General features: G+C 40.4%; 1 protein-coding gene across 3 annotated transcripts in view; it reads left to right on the plus strand.

Moving 5' to 3' along the window:
- The window catches only part of MIPOL1 (mirror-image polydactyly 1), a 277,415-nt gene that overhangs the window by 5,339 nt on the left and 250,461 nt on the right, over positions 1-21,615 (plus strand). For all 3 annotated transcript variants that reach the window (XM_019551720.1, XM_019551718.1, XM_019551719.1), the window contains exons 2-4: positions 3,230-3,291; positions 5,961-6,098; positions 7,491-7,570. In XM_019551720.1, coding sequence (XP_019407265.1) covers positions 6,094-6,098; positions 7,491-7,570 — 85 coding nt within the window. In that variant the 5' untranslated portion in view covers positions 3,230-3,291; positions 5,961-6,093. The remainder of the gene's footprint in view (positions 1-3,229; positions 3,292-5,960; positions 6,099-7,490; positions 7,571-21,615) is intronic.

The following is a 21,615-nucleotide window of genomic DNA, read 5'->3' on the forward strand; positions in this document are numbered from 1 at the left end:
GGTCTTGCAGGAGTTTGTGACCGTTCGACCTCGTCATCTCTTGGGGTGCTCTGGTGAACAAACATTCCCCCAGATATGACCTATTCCCCCTATAAGCCTGACTGACTTTTCAGTAACAGAATTCTTAGAGTGATAATAGAGTTAGTATTAATTCAAACTTTTATTTAGTCTCTGGTGGTGGTTCTGGTGACAACGGTTAGCAGGAAAGTCTTTGGTCCCCAGGCTCTTAAACTTGATGGTGAGGAACAAGAGGAGGACTTGAAGACACAAGTTGCCTGTAAATCATATTAATAGCTGAAGCTTTCGGAGAATATCTGGGGAGTCAGGAACAACTCCCAGCTAAACACAACACTTTCTGAACTTGCAAGAAAGAATGCATTGAAATCTGTGGGAAGATGAACTCAGTTTCCTAACCCCCGACCAGGAGCTGCTTGCCTGAAAATTGAGGAGAAGGTGAAAGTAACTACATGGCTGATCCACGATTTACTAAGGGTCCGTGGGGGGAGTGCAGCAGAGACTTCCCCTCAGATCATGGGGAGGACAGGGGTGAGATGTGGCTGGAGCCCTTGGGTTGGCAGGAGACACTGGGATGTCAGGTGGATAACTTTTTTTCTACCTGCTGACACCATTCCCTTGTCTCTGACAGACCTGGGGGTAGGGGAGGGGTGCAGAGACACTTCTGCCCTGCTCCAGCCATGGATTAGGAGAGAGGCTGTGTGGGAAGGTGGGCTCTGCAGGGAACAGCAGCAGTGGCAGGCAACTTCCTCCTTCCAGTCCCTATCCTCTGCCCTCCTTCTCTGTTCCCACCCTCACACCGCCCCTCCCTGCTATCTGGGTGCAGGAACTGGAAAGAGAAATCTGTGCGCTACCACTGCTGCCCCTGGCCAAACCCAGCTTCCCACACAGCTACTTTCCCAGCCCCCTGGAGCAGTGCAAGGCAGGAACAGGTCAGGAATGGCTCTGGAGCTCCATCCTGTATTTGCATCAACCAGGGATGTTGCAGTGGTACATAGGTTTCTCCTTTCAGTGCCTGCTGCTGGCCATCAGGGGACACCTGTGGGTGAGGGTCAGGCAAACAGCATGTACCAGAAGGAGGAACCTGTGCACCACTGCTGCTGTTTCCTGCCAAGCCTCATGTCCAGCACATTCACAGCCCAGCCCATGGCTGGAATGGAACAGGAGCTGCACTAAGTCTCCTTCCACAACCAGATCAGCTAAGGGGTATGTCTCCATTGCTCCCCACCACCCCGATCCCTTCCTGGGCATTAGTAGGAAATAAGAAATTTGTAACATGTGACTGTTAAATATGAAGTACATAAATTTAAGTAACCTTTGTGATTTGCTCTTCTTCTAGTGTTAACACATGATAGCCCTATTTCTAGTTCTGCTATTGATGTGCATCTGCTTTTCAGTGCAACTTGCTTATTAATTTAACTTTTTTGGAGAATGTTGACTTCACACAGCAGCACGTTTCATCCAATCTGTTGAACCTTCTCTGGTGCTTTCCAAGTGTGTTTCCATTTGGGATTTAATTGCAAAAGGAAGTTTGTGCAGAAACACTAAGGCATTATCTGTATACTGAGCAAAATGTGACACAAAGAAGCAATTTTTATCACTCTGATGAATGTGCATTACATTGGCAATACTGCCCACAAGATCTTGGCTCCGAAACCATTCTACTTTAGTGATAATAGTTATCCATTAAAAAAGAATGATTTAACATCTGAATACAGCGATATGTTATCAAAGTCCTTTAAGATGACTTAAGACTCACCAGAGTGATTTTGTTGTATGAGCCAGCGTGGGAAGGCAGCTCCCTTAGGATATGTTTGTACTACAGTCACTGTTGTCGCTAGCTTGTGACTAGCCATGGCAGTAGGGAATTCGGTGCACATTGCAAAACTCACCTGACAAGTTGAGTAAATACTTGGTTAGTTAACCCATGCTGAACTCCATTCAGCCATGGCTGTATCTCTTAACAGTAACTGAGCTAGATATTTTGGAGCTAGCTTGGGTATAGCTAGTGTAGAGCGCATGTCTGCTGCTGTGTTCATCTTGAGATGTTTATGTAATTGTGAATGACATGGGAAGTTTGAGACATTCCATGATAGCATGTTCTTTGGACTTTTGAAAAAAGTATAAGATTTCTTGGCATAAGTCTTACTGAAATAGTCAGTTTGCTTTAGGTTAAGTGACTATTGTCCATTATAAGAGCTAGATACCAGTATGTTGTGATGCAATAGGATCAGAGCAGACCAAATTGCATTCAGATGCAACCAGAAACGTAAGTTTTTGTCAGATGAATGGAAGGAGTAGCTTTGTAGGCTGAGGCAGAGAAAGCAAATAAAGAACAAACCTGATCATTTTGTGGGTCTGCAAATATATGGAGGTCACTGAACACAGAAGAATGTGAGTTGGAGTGAAGAGCCTGGATGCACATACAGGGCACAACAAAATCCTTATTTTCTTTAAAAGAAAAACAATAATAAAACGCAAGGGATAAACTTGTTCAGACACTGCTACCAGGTTATTTTTGGTTATTCTTGAAAAGTCAGAAAAATGCATACTACATTTATTTACAATAATATCTACACTATTTTCCCTTTTTAACCATTCATTCTCATATGTTAGCTTTACTAACGAGGAAACTAAATGGTGATCAGCAACTCTAGTCATTCAGGTCCAGTTCTTGCAGAGGAATATACTTAAGTTAACCTCTGTGCCCACCCACAACTCCAAAAGGCAGAAGACTCTGCAGATTACTTTGCAGGATTAGACCCTAAATGAATGAGGCAAGTGATGATTCTAATTGTCATTCCATAATGAAGGTGGTCCTTTTTTTGTATTAGATATGCAGACCACAAGAGAGTTTGTACCCTATTTTCCAATTATGTTCTGAAATAACATACCCCAATGCATAAGTATAGGTAGATCTTGAGGATTTGGGAGTATGCTGTGCATTGTAGGCACCCAAGTCTGGTGAGGTTGAAATAGCATATAATTTCCCAAACAGGGTTGTGCCAAAACTTAGGTCACTTGTGAAATGAACACAAAAATACACAAGGCAAGAGCTAATGTTGTATGGTTTACTTTGGGTGTCTAATATAAATATGTTTATATGTGTTTAAAAGATTGAAAGCATTGCAGTAATACTGTAATAAATGTGTACCTGTGTTTGGTGTTTAAACTTAAATGGGTGAATATCCATCAATATTTCTTTCATTTGCAGGAATATTTTTGAAATTCTAATCCTCATATATAGAGTCAAGATTATATTATCCATCATTTAAGGTGAGTATAAGGACAAGCATTAGTATTTTATGATCGATTCTTCCTCTGTTCTGGAAAGCGTTGAAGTTTTGATTAGAGTTAAAATATGTTGCATGTTTACAGAAAGCCTGAAATCTTAATATGTGAACCTATCAGGTTTTAATTATTTGTACCATTAGAACATCTAATTTTGCTTAAGAATACGCAAATGTACCATTAAATCTGTTTTTTAAGATTTTTTTCCAGTTTAATGTCTGAATCCAAATTCATAAAGAGTTGGAAAAATGAGATGTCTGAGCTATAGGATTCACAGGGATTTCATATGAAGCCTATTTAATCAGGATAACACTGTTATTAATATTCATAAAGTCAGCTGGAACACAAATGACAGACTATGGGGCCTAAAAATTTTTACTTGTGAATTTATTAAAAGCAGCTTAAAAAATTAATGGAATTTAAGTAAAGTTGGTGAAAATGAAAATCTTATGTTAGCAGAAAAAATCTTTATTAGAACTTTCTTTAAGACCATCTTGCATTGATATCTTTGACAGATTTCATTGGCACTTAAAGAAGAAAGATGCATGAATGGTCATTTAAAAGGATTTAAACACATTGGCACATTAATTTTTACATGAATAATAAGTAGCTTCCAAAAGCAATTAACTTACAGTGTACAAGATTTGAATAGAAAAATAAGATGGTGACATAAAAGGGCAAAGAAAATGTGCTGTACATTTTAAACTTAGTAATATGACTTCTTAAAATTATTTGATTTATTTCAGCATTACAGTATATGTAATATCTATGTAGAGGTTTATCTACAACTTCTGTTTCTTTTGAAGGGCAGAACGATTGGGAGAATGCACATAATTTGCTGCTAAAAATTTTATTGATAAAGAACTCAAATTATTTAGCAGATTGCCATATACTTGTGAATATACCTTTTGTAAAGAATTTTTATAAAATAATCATATACTTATGTTTGCAGATACTTGTTACTGATTTTCATATAATTATAACCTGAAACCATTATGTTTTGCTCCTGTGGGGAGGTAGAGGGAACAAGTAGTATGGAACCTTTTAACTTTGTGACAAATTATTACATTTTATATTCTGATACACAAGTCACCTCACATTTTAAGTTTAAAAAGGTTCATTTTTGTATGGTTTTGTGTATGATATGTCATCAGTATAGACAGTTTATAGCCTTCCTTGCATGATTTACAGAATGTAATTGTAGTAGGACGATGTTTTAATAGCAAAACAGTGTGAGTGTAATCAACTTCACAGATTGCATCAGTGGATTCTGAATAAGGTTTTAAATGCATTATATTTGAAGTATGTACTTCAACTCTGATCATCTTTTTTGGTATTCATTTTGTTTTTCCTCTTTAAAAATTGTCTAGACCCAAGGATTTACTGTGTGTTTTTGAAATTTTATTTTGAATAACTGAAATGTGATGTTAGGCATTCCTTTTTATATAAAACATTTCAGTAATGATTCCCTATGATCAATCCATTTTAAAACTTTCATTTAATCTGAAGGGAATTGATTATAGAACAGTTATTTTTGTATTTGTCAAGTGATTTCTTTCCAGAGAACCTTTAATGACTACAACTAACATCTAAATGTGTTGTTGACATTTGAGTTGCTTTAATGCTGCCACAGTGCTCTAGCATTGCAATTAATTTTGTCACTCAGAAAATAACTTAATGGAAACAGATTTCCTGACCAGTTTACTAAGTATAAGCTCTAAGCTTATTAGGTTTTGTGCCTTTTTTATGAAGAAGCCATGGTACTTAGCTGAGAAATGCAATGTTTTAAAAGTACTATTTCATTTGTTGGTAACATAAGGAAGAAAGGAGGATAGGAGGAGAGCGAGGAACTTGGCAATTTTAAAATGTTGTGTAAGTTTACTGTTATTAGTAAGTCTCTCTATATGGTTCAACTGCTATATTTAATTTTTCTGTGTATGTAAGATAAACCCAGCAATTGTCAATTGTGTTTATATATATATATATCTTCTAAAATAAGACTTTATTTTAACTCTGATTTAGTTATGTCATTCTCCGGGTTGTGAAGTATATTATACAATCTATATGCACTATTGTCTCCAGGAGAGGGCAGCATTTTACTACATCAAGTACATAAAAGAACATGCCCTGCTTAGACTGTCAATGTTTCTTGTAATTACTCCCAGTATATTTGTTGCTTGCTTATGAATTAACTTGCATTTATGGAACTAAATCATTCCAATCATTTAATTACACCTGAGGAGCTGAACTATAATTGCTTGCTTCCAACTAGGATCTGATATGGCTTGAGCAGTATTAATTTGGTGTTTACTTTTCTGAGTGCTAAAAGCATTAAAATGATTGTGCAATGGGATTACATTTTACTAATTGCTGGCATTCATTAGCTGGGTAAATGGCGAGGAAGAATGACTGTATATTGTGGAGGGATAAAATTATGGTTTTAAATAGTATATTACTAGGCACATTAAGGCCCTAAGACATGTTTTAAAATACTCCAGAGGTTATTAAAGACCGTATTTTCTTCATGTCTTGCTATATGAATATCTTATTAAAAGACTGCAATTATGATGAACCTTTTTCATGCAATATGTTTCAGTCAATGAAGCCATTTCCCTACATATTTCCTTGATATTAATAACCTTCTATATTTTCAGCTAATCCAAAAGTAAATGAGGAACTTAGAAACTAAGATTGCCAACTCCAAATCAACACAGTTACACAAAATTGAAAAAGAAGCAGCTCACAGCTTCATTTGAAGACTTTTGTAGGGAACTTCATGCTGTAGATATGAGGTAAAGCTATCACTTAAAAAAAAAAAAATTCCTAAGAAGCAAGCACATTAAATAAGCAGTTGTGCTGCTTTCACATATGCTTTTACACGTCAAACAATTAGGAGCTAGAAATGCATTTAATTCCTGAATGCTTACTGTGAATATTAGTCTGAATAAATCTTATTGCTGTCCTAAAGAATATTTTTTATTATCTCAAAGTTAAAATTGAGAGTCCCTGTGGCATTTTATTTTTTTAAAAAAACCTAACAAAACTCTTTCTTTTGCTGCTTAATTAGTTGAATATTGAAACACTTATATGTTGATATAACTGAGTAGACTTTTATATCTTCACTTTTGAGAGAGAAATTTTTACATTACATCAGATTTATCAGCTGAAATGGTTATTCTTCATGCATTTTCATTTGCTCAAACATTACCTTTTCAAACAATATTTTTAAGATAAATAGTATATTTGTTCTATTTTACATTTACTACTTGCATGTTCCTCTAATCTGTGTACTGTGGAGTGAAAAATTGCTATTTGTATACTGTGTTTAATAGATGGTAGAATAAATATTACAATAGATCAGACCTTTATTTCTTTGGATATCCATAACCTGTTTGGTATCATGGAATTTTTTACCCTTCTCATTATATAAAACAAGAAAACTTTTTTTCTTGCTTCATTTTTATTTATTAAGTATAATCTTATATTTGACCTAAACTTTTTATTATATGCCTAATTTACAGGCTATTTAGGGTTTTTAATATCTTAGGTGGTGTTAATATTGTGACCAAAAATGTAAGTTTATATAACAGTATATACATTATGGGCCAATACATAAGAATTGCGGGCTTTTTTTTTATTTTTGGAGATAGGAGCATTTTGCTTCAAAAGTTTGGTTTTCACCCATCCCTTCTAAACATAGATGTTGAAATTTGAAAATGAGCTGTTCTGTTTGTGAATTTGCCTATGAAATTCAGGTATACATGCTCATGCTGATAAAGGTAATACTGGAAGCACTTACTAAACAAGTAAAGCTTGCTGCACTGACTAGTCTCAGTGCTTTTAAAGGGACTATTTATTGTAGTTCGTGCTTTGCTCAGTAACATGTATTTGCAAGATCAAGCTCTACAACAAGAAGGCAAACTAATAAATTCTTCAGCAAAGGCATTGAATGCAACAGAAAACTGAACAAACCATTATATAAACTAAACGTGTGAAGAGAGAGAAATCTCTTACTGAGGAACATAATTTAGCATTAACTGTTAAAATACACAGAGTTTATTGTACTACTATAAATATTTTTTAAATCATTTGTCTTGTAAATTCTCTGTCAAATAAAGGCAAGGTATAGGTGTGTTCTAATATATTGTTTCAAGTTTATTTATCTAGAGTTAGCTTTATTTTAGCTCTGAAATCTTGGAGCAAAACTCAGAGTTCGTGCCAGATCAAACAAGTTCAGAAGTACAAATGGAGGACTGGTCAAAAGGTAAGGACTTTTAAGGTATTAATACGTAACCTCAGGTGTTGTGCCAGTGCTAGGTACTGACTGGAATATATTTGTTTTTGCTGATATAATAGAGACTTTTTAAAATCATTTTGTGCCAGCTCTAGAGAACATTTTGGGGTGAAAGATGACCAGCTGCAAGCTTCTTTCTTCTAAAAGAGAACTTTTAAAAACTTGAACGAAAACGGGGAGGGGAATGTAAATCTTCTACCCATTTAGTTTCTCTGGGTTTTATAACATTAAGGAATCTCACTTAAGTTCTCACCATTATTTTCTAAGGGCTTTGTTGCACGTTAATCTTAGGCAGCTCCTGGAGCTCTTAACCCCTGGATTGTCCATACGTTAACACCTGAAACTAGTTTTAAGCACTCTTTAGGTGGTTTAGAGTTGGAGAACTCCCAGCTTAGCTTTATCTCTGACCTGTGTTATCCAGCTCATGTTACATTAATGTGTAGCCTCTCTAGGCTGCATATTAGTATAAAAACCCCACCCACCACCTCTCCCCTCTGGCTCAGACTGGGCTCACTGCACCCTCTTGCCTTCCCCAGCATCTCAGATCCCTGCTCACTGCCCCCGGCTTCCCCCTCCCTGCTTACAAGTGCCTCCCCATGCTGTCTGTCCCAGGGGAGCAGGCAAGGAACTCATCCCTATATGTGTCCTTAAGATAGCACAGGAAGCTACAAGTAAGTTGGGGTGGGTGGCAGTGAGTGGGGATCTGGGGTGCTGAGGAGGGTATGGGAAACTCTGAGAGGTAGGAAGGCAGCCTCAGGGGCAGGGGGAAGCAGGGAAGCCCTGGAGGCATGAGGGAAGCCTGGAATGGGGGTGGGGGGTGTACGGCAGTTCTTACCTCTCAGTCCTCCAGGCCCCTGCTGGCCTGAATGTGTTTCTGCTCCAAACTTGAGTTAGCAGTAATGCTGTTCAACTTTTGAGCAGCTCACAGTGTAATGCAGGGGTGGGCAATTATTTTGGGCAGAGGGCCGCAGGCTGAGTTTCGGAAAGCCATCGGGCCGCATGACAGGCAACCCAGGGCAGATTAATATTAATTTTCTAAATTTTTTAGGGGCCCCATGGACCGGATACAGTGGCCTGGTGGGCTGCTTCCAGCCCCTGGGCTGCATTTTGCCCACTCCTGATGTAATGTGTAGCAGGGCCCTAAGATTGCTCTTCATTCTTTCTGTCTCTCTGAAGTCCATTTTGAAGTAAGCCACTTTTCCCCATTACTGAAGCTGTCATTTGTGTTGTGAAATGAAACCTTGTCTGTTAAGATAACCAAGACATAATTTAGTATTATTTCAGTTTAAGTAACAACATAGAGTTTGGTGCAACTCAAAGGACTTTTACTAAATCAAGGTACTTTTACTTTCTTGATCACGATAGAGAACGATCATCTTGCATTTAAATGAACCAAAGGGAATTCATGGGCATCCCTTAGTTGCAGTATACACAATTCTACAATAAATTAGCATTTTGTGAAGAGACGCACCTGGGTGTTGAAAATAGTAGTAGTGGTGACTGTTGTAACTGAATGTATCTGTAGTGTATATTTATTAGAATACTAGAAGAAGTATGTATGTGTATCCATAAAATACGTATACAAACGTACATATGGTTTTTTTAGTATTCTAATATATATGGATATATGTATACATGCACTCCCACTCTGTGTGTGTGTGTGTGCACAATATAAAATATGGAGTGTGGAGAAGGACTTGGGGGTTACAGTGGGTTGCCAACAGCATGCTCTTTTTGCAAAAAAGAAAGGAAGCAACAGTATACTGGTTTAAGAGGAGCCTCTTGAAAATCTGGGGAAGTGATTCTTTTGCTCCATTTGGTACCAGTGAGACCTCATCTAGAATACTGTGTCCAGTATTAGACCTCACACTTCAAAGGGGGTGTAGACAGCTTGGAAAGAGTCCATCAGAGCAGCAAAAAATTATTAGAAGTGTGGGAAAATATGACTTGTGTGGAAGGGTAGAAAAAGCTAGGGTTATTTAGCATGCAAAAAAGAAGGATGAGGGGGAATTAGATAGTAGCCATCAAATACCTGAACAGTCATTGATAAAGGGTGTGGTAATCAGACTTTTCCCTGTGACCATAGTGGACAGAACTAGTAGAAATGGCCTCAAGCTGCAGCAGAGGCAGGTCCATAGGGGTGCAGTGGTGTGGTCATAATCTCGTTTCAGAGAACACCAGGAGGCCAACAGCCAGGGACTTTAGGTCCCTACATCAGGTAGGAATTCCTGCCTTTTCCTTTCCATGATCAGGAGAGGTGTATTATATCACATCCCCTCTCTTCCTCTTTTCTAGCCTCCCATTTTCCCCATCCCCCACCCACTGCTACCACTGTCCTCAGCTGTTCTGGGGCAGGAGAAGCTTTACAGCCACTCCTATCCTACTCTAGCCAGGCTGCTTTGGGATCCAACCTCAGCCAGGGACAGCAGCTGTGACAGTGGTGGCAAGTGGATGCCTCCCTCACTGAGCCTGTCCCCAAGCTAATGAAGAATGCTTGGGGACGTAGAGGGATCAGGCAAGTAGCAGGAACCTGTTCACTGCCCCCAGATGTACCTAGTTTCCCATGCAGGCTGGGAAGAGCAGCTCTGGAGCTCTCCCTGCCTTTGCGTCAGCTGGGGACGGTGGCACTGGTGTATAGGAGTGGAAGGAATAGTAGGGGAGAGGAAGTGATGTGCTGACCATAGGCAAAGGGAGAAAACATTATTTGGGGGTGCTGAGTTAAACTTAAAAGATACTTGTACTGTGCCACTACACAGACACAGCCCAGCAGACAAGTGTGTTGGGGAAGAGGAGAGGAGTAGGGAAGGGGAGTAGGAGAGGGCAGATTGAGTGAGCTGAGCCATGTTGTGCCTTGCACCTCCTGTCACTGAGTGGGCAGGGGACATGGTGCAGCAAGCGTGTGGCTCCCAAAGCAATGACAGTGGGGCACAGAGTCCTAACATGCAGCAGCAGCTCACTTCCGCTCTGCCCTGTGCACAAATCTGGGGGACACACGGGCCCCATGCCTTCTCCAGGTGCGCACAGGGTCAGAAGCCCCCCTGCAGCCCTGGACAAGCCTCCCGGGGCTCCAACTGTCCCATGACACCCCAGCCCCTTCTCTACTCCCTTCCTCACTGTGGGGGCCTCAGTCTCTCCCCCTTCCTCCCTGTGTCTCGTCCCCCCACACACTTACCTGCTGGGCACTATTCCACATGATGCTGGGCTGTGTTCCTGGCCACCACCTGCAGCAGGCTGTGCCTGCCTGTCTGTCTGTGTGTGCCCGTGCCCAGGTTGCCCTGTAGTCCTCTGCACTGCCACTACTGCTCTGTGTTTTGGGGGGCCTAAGCCCTGTTAGCCCTGGCCTTCCACTGCCTGTGGTGCTGATGAACATGGACAGGAAGGCAGGAGGTGTGGAGAGTGGGGTGGGATTCTTACCTACTTTGAGGACTTTAAAAAAGTTCCCAGCTGCTGCTCCTGGGAGTGTAGCCACTCCTGTAATACCTGTTACTGTTCCTACATCATCCCCACCACTCCCCCCACTCCCTTTTACGAAGTCCTGGATCTGCCTGTGAGCAGAGAAAATTTAGGCTGGAGATTAGAAAGAACTGTCTGACTGTAAGGGTGGTCAAGTATGGGAACAGACTATCTAGAGAAGTTGTGGAGTCTCCAGCCCTGGAAATTTCAAGAGATGGTTAGACAGACACTTACTGGGATGGCTTAATGATGATGATCCTTCTCTGATCAGGGGTCTCGACTTGATGACCCCATGAGGTCCCTTCTAGCCCTATTTCCCTATGATCCTAAGGGTTGAATTTTCTAAAGAAGCATCATACCTTTTGTAGAAAATGAGTGCCAGAAAGACGATGCGTCATGAAGTGGCCCATGTAGAAAGGCAAAGACAGGCAAAGGGAGGCTGAAGCACATAGGCAAATGGTGCTCTCTCATAATTTCCTATCTATGCTCAGAGAATCAGGCTTTACCCATAAAGATGTCTCCTATGAAAAACTTGGTAGTACATAATGTGTTTTTATTCACTGGATTTTTACTTTCCTATTTTTTCCAAATAGAATTAGTTTCAAGTATGTCATAAAACGAACTTTGTTTGCAAAGCAGAGAAAGCATTCTTTATTGGGGAAGATGACTGTTATATACGTTGGCATGGAGAATTTTGTAGGTATGCAGTATGTAGAAAATTAGCATTAGACACCTTTTTAATATTCATAACGTGAATTCCTTGAAAAATATTTCTGAATCAAAGACCTTTGAAAACAAAAGAGTTCTTAGTTTAGTAACTTAGTTGAAACTTGAATTCTCATCTTTAATTGTATTATATTGTAAATTTTATATCACTTTTAGAAATATTTAGTGTCTTTAGACCTTTAGGGGTCAGCATACCCTAAGAATGGTTCAAAAGGTTAACTGTTCCAAAATGGCCTAACAACGAATATCTTAAATTTTTGGTGTCTTACAAATTTACAAAAAACATTTTTACAAAAACCACTTTTTTACAACCCCCCCCTCCCAACTATTTAATGAATTCTGTTTAAGCAGTTTCATGGAAAATTTTAAAAGTTATTTTCCATCCAAATGTTTATATATTTGTGGTCTTTATAAAAGTTCATGCATTTTACATTGTGTGAATTAGGAAAGATGGAAGGCAGGCAAAGCATGGCAAAAACCAGCTTTAAGTACCAGTTGATGGATCACATGGTTCCCATTTGCAGGAATAAAATGTCCATTGGAAAGATTAGAAGAAAGTGCTTACTATTAACACTGTTAATAATTTGTATGTTGCAGGTTGCTGAGGTCTGTTGCGCCCAAGACTTTGTTATCATATTAGTCTAATTTAAACACTGGATGCCTCCCCGAAACTTTATTCTAATATTTATAGTCCAGTTGTATTATGTTGGTATAATTCAGGTGGCCACCATCTTGGGTAAATAGAAGAAGGTTATCAGGGTAGGTACCTGATGAATTTTATGGATGATCTTGTATATCCAAAATGACTACTAATGTTTTCCCTGAGAGTCTAAAGCTATTATTGGCCCTTTTTGACCAATTAAGCTTTTAGTCGGCCTTCTTAATCAGTCATGGTATCTTTTCTTTCTGTGGTATATACTGTGCTGCCATGCCGTGCTGCCTCCAGTCTTCCCCTGCTGTTACTGCTTATAGGTTGCTTCAAGAATAACTCCCAATGATTGACTCTAGAACTGCTTTTACAGCAGTGCTAATAACACTGGTTAGGGAGAAGGTGGATAGCCAAAAAAACTTAAGCAAGAATTATTAAGCATAGCTGAGATTAAACTCGGTTGAGTAAAAGAAACTCAGCCAACCAATGTGAATTAGAAACAACCCAAAGACCCCACAGTTATGACCTATGGAGAAATATCAGTGTTAACATTTAAGTGGTTAATTATGCAACTTACTAATGCACGTGACAAAACAAAACATTTTAGAGAAATGTAAGATTGCTGTTTTCTGTTTAAAGTTTGGAATTCAGTATTGTCTTTTGAAACCTCTTGACTGCTTATAAATGTCATCACATAGATCGAAGAGGTGATTCTGCCTGTGTTCATACATACTTGAAAGGGTTAAAAACTAGCTTGATAGGATTATTGTTTTGGAAAGTATAGTCTTTATCTTCACAGGACCTTGTTTTTAATGGGAGGACAGTGACTTCTTTCACATTTCCATCTAAGACTACTTGTGAGAATGGTTCAGGATCATTGGCAGCTGGCCAAGAGGGATTTTCTTTTCCAAATGAAATGCACAAAATTTAAGCTAGAAAGCATAGGGCTACAGTCATTATAAAAAACCCCACTAAGTTGTTAATAAAAAATGCATATAATGTTTACAGGGAAAATGTACCTAGATGCAGATCTGTTATCCTTTAGTTGCAAAGAACACAAAAACCAGAAATTAATAAAAGGAGTGGAGAAGCTTGAAAAAATATTAGGCTCTTAATATACATATAAGCTTCCTAGGTCTAAACTTGCAGTTTCAATGTTCTAAGTCAAATCTCAAAAATAACTAGTAGAATTGAAGGGGCCTTGGAAATAAAATTGTGTCTGATTTAAGGGATGCTTTTACTACATGATAAGCTGTATGCAAAGGGATCAGGGTATATTCAGTTCTTAATTTTGAATTTTTGCTTCTTCCATTGTTCTGTCTTGAGTTTGTGAATTTTTTATACTTGGGTAAACAGGCCAACACACTTTCTTAAAATATAGAGAGATTTTGACTGATCAATCAAAAAACTAGGCACATTCTTTCACTGCATCCGAAGTGAAAACATTGGTCATCATATTCACTGTGATTATAGCATCACTAACTTTCTAAAAGTTAGAAACTTAGTTTTTGGTTTTTGTGTCCCTTTTTAAATTGGCAAAGTAGTTCTTTTTGAATATGAAATGTCTGCAAAGACTGTGAAGATTTTACTTGTTTTTATTTTTATCTTTTTTTTTTTTAGTTCAAGTTTATCTAGTAATGAGATTTAGCTTTAAATGCTAAATGCTTTGGCTGCTTTTTGTTCATGACCTACAGCTTCTTTTGCCCCAAATAATTGCATGGTGCCCATGCAGGTGCCCCATCACTGTACCATGCATCTACAACTTACTGTACACTCCAGGCTCCCCTTGTGCTACTGCAGGGAGGCAGGACACAGAAACTGAAGGAGGAGCTCAGAGACTTTGGCTGTTATTGCAGCTGGAGCAATGTGGGGAGCAGAAGCCAAGCAGAACCCTGGGGCTACTGTTTTACATGCATCCCATGGGTTGCCAGTTGGACAGCTCTCCTCTAGGACAATGATGAACACCCAAACCTTAGTTAGAACCTCCGGGTTTAAAATATTAATAAAATTGGAGTATACTAGCAATAATTTATATTCATATTATTGCTTGTTAAGGGATTTATTGCAGAGTAAGTTAATAAACTAATGTTTATTTTAAAGACTTGGAGTCAAATTCTAGTTCAGTAGCAGTGAAAATGAATACATTAGTTCATCTTAGAATACCTTTTCATTTGTATAAAATTCTGCATGCATTGCATAATAATCATGGGTCTGTTACGAACTAGCAAAGTTGTGATGATTTGGTACATTCCATTAGCTCAGCTGTGTGTGAAGGTTTACTTAGGGTTTCCTTTATGTTGCTCTCACTGTAGCTGGTTGTCATCTTCATGAATTTCTTTGTCTCCACTCTAGAAAGCTAGAAGAGAGGGGAGGATATGTAGGTCTGATTATCAGAGTTGAATATGTGTTCTTCCCCAGATATACTTGCATGTGTTTATTTTATGTATGTAACTGCCTGATGTTTGTGTACATCTGCTGTGGGCATTCACATAGTAATGTGTATACCCACACTGGGTATTTTGGCATATGTGTAAGTTAGACAAGTATATAGAGTTTATATCCAAAGATATGGAGTTTTTCTTTTTGTACTATACTGAAAAAATATTAATGGGGGAAAACCTCTTCAGAAGTGAATGCAATAAATGCATAATATGTCATAAAATAATTCCATTGGTTATCAACAGTGTCATAAAAATAATTCTGTTGGTTATCAACAGTGTCAAATTCATTGTGATCTGTTTGTACACTTATGAATCTGGAACATAAACATGTAGGATAATTTAAATTAAGACCCTCATAAAGACCTTTTTGTTATGTTTTGTTTCTTTGACTGCAGCCAAACGTTCCTGCTTCCCAGTGCTCTTAAGGATATAGAGCACCTTGACAGGGAGAGAACCATTTAATGGTAGCACACTAATTTTTTTTATGGTTTGTTTACACTTCATTCTGTTTAGAAGTAATATAAATAAAGTAATATAAAAATAAGGAAATTCTTATGTAAAGCAACAGTGGAAAAAATATTAAACCATGGAAGGAAGTCTGTTCTGTTTTCTTATTTATATTACCCCATCATCATTAGTTAACAATAGAGTTTGTTGTCCAATAAGCTGAATATGCGACTGAGAGCTAGGAACCTCATCTCTGTCACTAACTTGCTGAACAGCCTTGATCCTAAACTTTCTTTTTGCTCTCGCTCTCTCAAGTTGGCAATACAAGAGTGACATGGCCAGGTACTTGTAGAGACTTTGTGGTTCGTCTGTCTTGTAGGAGGTAGTAGGCCTCTGGATCAGTTAGCCAAGGCTGTCTAACTTTAAAGTGGCTGGGGGAGCCACGCACCTATGGCAGGGGTGGGCAAAATACGGCCCACAGGCTGGATCCAGCTTGCCAGCCCATTCTGTCCGGCCCATGGGGCCTTTAAACATTTTAGAAAATAAATTTATATCTGCCTGTGACTGCCTGTCAAAGATGACGGGCAGCCAGTGGCAGCAGGACCCAGCAGGAGCCTGTGGTTGAGCAACAAGGCTAGCCCAGCTCCACCCAGCCCCCCACCCCCTTCCTGCCCTCAGCCCCCAACCAGAAGCCTCTGTGTCTTCTGGCCCTGTGCCCCTGGAGCTTTTTCCCCTCCTTCTGTCTGAGTGGAAAGTAAGGTAAGAGTGGCTGGAAGTGGTGGTTGCGGGGAGCAGTGAGGGCTGCATGGAGTAGTGCAGTGGCAGGGGGGCTGTGGGGAGCAGCGTGTGAAGTGGCAGCTGCGGGGAGCGGCACGACCCATGTGGTGCACAGCAGGTGGCAGAACCACAGCGGGTAGTGGAGCCACTGTGGTTCCTGGCGGGCAGCGGGGCCGTGGCAAGCAGTGTAGGGGGCCCCGATGTGTAGCAGAGCCACAGCCGGGCCCCAGTGGGTGGTGAGGCTGCAGTGGGCCTCAGGAGGGAGCAGAGCCATGACGGGCAGCAGAGCTGTCGCGGGCCCCGGCACTTGGTGGGTAGAGAAGCAGTAGCAGGCAGCAGGCCCCGGCAGGAGACAGAGCCATAGCTGGGCCTCAGCAAGTGGCGGGAGGCAGTGGGCAGTAGAGCTGCAGTAGAGCCCCAGTGGGCAGTGGGGCCACGACAGGCATCTGCAGGCAGCACAGCAGGTCCCGACAGGCAGCAGAGCTGCAGCCAGGGCCCAGTGGGTAGTGGGAAGGCGGTGGGCTCCAGGAGGCGGCAGAGCCACAGCAGGAGGCAGGCCCCAGTGGGTGGCAGAGCCACAGCCGGGCCCCAAGCCCCAGCAGGCAGCGGTGCAGTGGAGCCCAGTGGGCAGCATAGCTGTGGGGGCTCCGGCAGATGGTGGAGCCATGGTGACTGGTAGGGTTGCGGCATGCAGCGGATTCACAGCAAGGCTGCAGCAGGTGGTGGCCCCGGCAGGGTCTGTGGGGAGCACTGCAGGAAGTGGGGGGGCTGCAGGGAACAGTGGGCAAGCCTGCAGGAGGGAATGCAGGGAAAGGTGGTGGTGGACAGAAGCACGGAGCCTGTACAAGTGCCCGGGGACTGGCAGAGACCCAGGGTGGGGTTGTAGAAGCAGAGCCTGGGCATGGGGTCTGCCTGGCTGCATCGTGTGAGGCTTACATGCAGTGTGTTAGAGCTGCACGCTATGGAGCTGGCAGCCCGGCCCCGGCTCGCTCTCTCTCAGCGAACACCCAGCCACCATACCCATACCCCACTGTGCATATGCGCGCGCACACACACACACTCTCTCTCTCTCTTCCCAACCACACCGCCACTTATACCCCCTTTGCTGCCCACACAAAACACACAGTAGGACTGTATTTTAAGCTATTATGCAGCCACCTCTAGATACACTTTTTGTAAACACAGAAATCAGTAGAAAAATATTTTAAAATAAAATAGGTTATAGTAGATGTTTTGTGCGTGTGTGTGTTTTGTGTGCGTGTGGGGGGTATATACATATATATATATCTTTTTCACGGTTTCCAGATCACAGTACCCTTCCTCCCAAAAGGAGTCCTTCCAGGGCAAGAAGAGGGACTTCCAATGGCAAAGGTCAGGGACTAGGGGGTTGGACTTCTGGTCCTAATATGGTGACCAGGGTTGAGGCAACTGTCAAGGGGTGAGGCTGCCCATGTGGCCCTCGACAGCTTCCCAAAACTTGGTAAGTGGCCCTCTGCCCAAAATAATTGCCCGCCCCTGTCCTGTGGGTTGCACTAAGCATGTAGGCATCCCCTGCTCCTCTATGCATGGGCTCTACAATGCCTCTGACTCCAGGGTTGGGGGCAGGAAGTGGAAGCTGGAGAGGAAAAAGGTAGAGCCTGGAGACCCCTGCTACTCCTGCAGCTATAACAATATGGGGAAGAGATGGCTGGGCGGGAATCTGGGGGCTACAAAGTAACTCTTTACAGACTGCATGCTTCCTGTGGGCCAGCAGTTGGCTAGCCATGACTTGGCACATTTGTTTTTCAGTTTTATTAGGTGGAACTCTGGGAGCAAGATTGCTGTGTGAATGCCCCAGTCAGGTACAGAAGGGATGTATGTTGTCTTGAAAACACCGGGGCTGCTGTAGGAAGCTGGGATATAGCTAGGGGACACAATCCAAAATGACTAGATAGCAGGTTTAAATCTAGCAAATGGAAGGTTTTTTTTATTCAGTGTCCAATTAACTTGTTACAGGGGTGTAGGTTTCACCCAAAGAGCCAATTAACTTGTGAAACTCATAGCAATGGGATTTTGTGGTGGCTAATAATCCAGTCTGGTTCAAAAAAGAGTTGGATAATTCATGGAGGAAATGTTGATCAATAGGTATGGCACACAGCAGATAGGGGTGAAGTCTTTGAAACAGAACTTCCTGTTGACCCTTGGAGAGATTCTATGAACCACTAAGGGTTAAGAGAGTCAGTCCTGCTAAAATGAAATTGCAAGCATAAAGGTACAAAAGTTTTAATAGCAAATTTGATAATCAAATACAGAAAAGATATAAATGACTTAAACAGTCATAATAAGGCATAACAAGTAAATGTTTACAATTGATAAAATATATATCTATATTTAAAGAAATAACAATCTTGTTAACATTTGAGAGAATTTAAAACTCATTTTTCTAAGTCCTAAAGTCTCAAAAACAGGTGGTTATCCTGTTAGGGAAGGGGACTTTTCACCTAAGTTTCAAATTAAGTTTTAAAAGAGCGCTTATCTTACTTCATCTGCAGATTGGTTATTCAGCAAGAACCATAGTTCAGGATTGAAGAGCAAAGATTCTGAGATGAAAACCATTTTTATACTCTGTTGCCTATTTCCAATATCAAAAAAATTGATAAAGAATTTATAAAAGCACTTCTAATTGGCCCCAATTAATATCCATATGCTTATTTTTACTACATATCTGAGCTATATCTTGTCTAAAATTAGCCTTGTCATGCAACACACTACTAAATACACTCTAGTTAAACTTTAGCCTACTTCTTTTCCATTCCGTCCTCCTTGAATTTTCTAAAATGGTTCACATCTTGTGAAGTTATCTGGCATGATAATTTCCTTTGCCTTTTCTTCTCTCACCCAAATTTTGGTCAAGCAAATGCTATAGCATATCACCAGTAAGCAGCTGAGGGCCTATTATAGTCCACATTTTAAAGCCCCTGAATGCTAGAAGCTCCAGTGGGAGAGGAGCAAGGGAAAGAAAATCTTGGACATCCCACCCCTGCCCTTTCCTGTTTTGCCCTCCCTCTGAACATCCACTCTTCGCCACTGTGTAAGACAGGATGCTGGGCCCAATAAATGGCAGTTATGAAGCTCTTTATTCCCAAAACCACAACAGGGACACATTGGAACTGCATTCAACATGCTTGAGTCTGTTTTTCAGGTGTGGCAGTAAGAGAAACAGAAATGTAATTCCTCTTTTCTAGGGAAGGGATAACTGCTACTACTCAGCCTAGAGGCTACCTGAAAGGCAACATAGAGGGAGCAGGATACACAGCACAGAGTGGGAGGCAGAATGGATGTGTTTTGAAAGAGATGTTTGACAATGTGTAGTACAGGAAGAGAGGTTTACATCAATTAGGCAACAGGTCAAAGCCAAGAGAGAAGGAAAACAAAAAATTGCAGGTTGAGAAATGTGGAACAAGACACCTTAAAGAATGCTAGGAAGAAAGGAGGGAGCTCATGGTGGAAAGATTTGAGGATAAAGGTGAGGTGTGTTGTTTTTTTGCATGGGGCAGATTGTTTCCTGTTTCCTTTGCAATTTTCTAGCCATGCAGACAAGCCATGGTGGCTGAAATAGATGCAGATATCTGATCTTCCCTCCAACTGGAACCTCCCTACCAGCTTTATAAAACGGCTTGCTTCTCCCTCCCACACACTTCCCCTCCCCCTACATTTTGAATAGCTGGTCTTGAACATATTGCATGTGTGTTTATTCCCCGCTAACTTCTCCCTTCCAAATGCAAAATTAAGTCCTGGAACATTTGCTTAACTCATATTCTTCTACCGGGCATTGAAAACTTACTGGGTTTTGTGCCAAATATATAAAGAGAATGCAGTCCTTGCAAATGCATCATTTAAAGTGAAATATTTTGAAATTTGGGGTACAGTTAACTTTAAAAAACCTTGAACATACTTTTACAGTATTGGCAGTTATTACCACAGCAGCCATACACTGTGCCTCAGAATCTGCTTTAGAAGAACTGTTATGGGTACAACAACAATATGGTTGTTTCCATCTTTAGAAACCTTCGTTGCTAGTATTTTAATAGTGACTAGTATCAACTAGTATGAAGCTTAAGTCCAGAACAGACCTGCATTAGCACAGGTAAGATGAGCAAAGACATTACAAAAAATGTCATTAAAAAAGCAGCCCTTGTTCTCTGGGGAGTTCATTGGAGACTATCTTCAGAGACTTCACCTGCATCTTTAATAGACCATTTGTTCTGAATGATTTTTATTGGCATTTTATTGCCAAAAGTGACCTTTCTTTTTTCATGGTGGACACCTACAATCAGCATAACTCTTTAAAGAAAAATGTTTTTAAAGAGGAATTTGCTTTTTTCTTCTTGGTTCTTGTTTAGAATTTTAAATACAGCAGAACATTACTGATCCAAATTTGGTGGGGATGTTGAATACATTTAGATAAAAAGAGAAATTTTGGTATAATTAATGGATGACAGGGAGTGTGTGACCGTGTTTTAGATAAAAGAGAATATTGGATAATTAAGATTTAGATATCTAAGGTGGTCATTTGTAAAATGTGATGGTCTATTATCACAATAACAAAAGAAAAATGAGATAGGAGGGTTTACTTTATTCTATTTGTTTTGAGTTGTTTTAGAAAACATAAATACTAGTGAGCTTGAATACAACTCTAGCAGATGCTGTGTTTGGAAATTATGTAATAACTCCATATAGGCTGTAATGATATCCTGAAACCCTGTATTTAAACTAACCTGAATTACAATGAGAGATAAACAGAATATTTACCCATCCCTTATGAGCTGCTGCTGATATGTAAATTTATTCTTCTACTTTGCACAAATATACTTTTGAGCTACTGCTTAAACACTTCAAGGTCCTTAGCCAAACAGTTTTAATGATGCCTCCAATATTATGAAAGTGTGACATTTGATGAATGCCTTGTATAGTAGTGATATCAGGGAACGTGTAAACAAAAAACTCACATCAAGTCATCGTGCAACACCTAGATAATTTATAATTTTACTGTTTATATCCATCTTGACATTTTTTATCTGCCAAAGGCAGGTTTCATTTGGAATCTTAATCTCAGATTTATTTGGTGGATCTGGAAATCATAGCTAGAGTTCCCACAGGAAATGGTCCATCTACCAACAGATTAAATGGCAGTCCTGCAGTTGTTAAGGGAGCTCTGCATTTAACACACATGCATACTCATTCACTCAGCACTGTGGAGAAAAATTAAAGTAGTAACCCAGGTTTAGGAACAATGTAGCTAAAAAGTCCCATATTTGCTGAATGACAAAGGGTTATATAGCAGCATTTCATTTTATTATTCGTGCTTGAATTTCTTGTTTGCTTTGTTGAGTCTGCTGACGAATACTAATAAATGCCTGCAACAATCCAGACGAGAGATGCCTGGCAACAAAGCTATGCGGTGGACCTCCCTGATCTTCTCCAGTTCACAACCTGACCTTTTGAAAAATTGGCTGGGCTAAGCTGCAGAATTTGGGTGTAAT

The sequence above is a fragment of the Crocodylus porosus genome, unplaced genomic scaffold, assembly GCF_001723895.1.
Source record: "Crocodylus porosus isolate Cpor-Errol unplaced genomic scaffold, CroPor_comp1, whole genome shotgun sequence".
Lineage (NCBI taxonomy): Eukaryota > Metazoa > Chordata > Crocodylia > Crocodylidae > Crocodylus > Crocodylus porosus.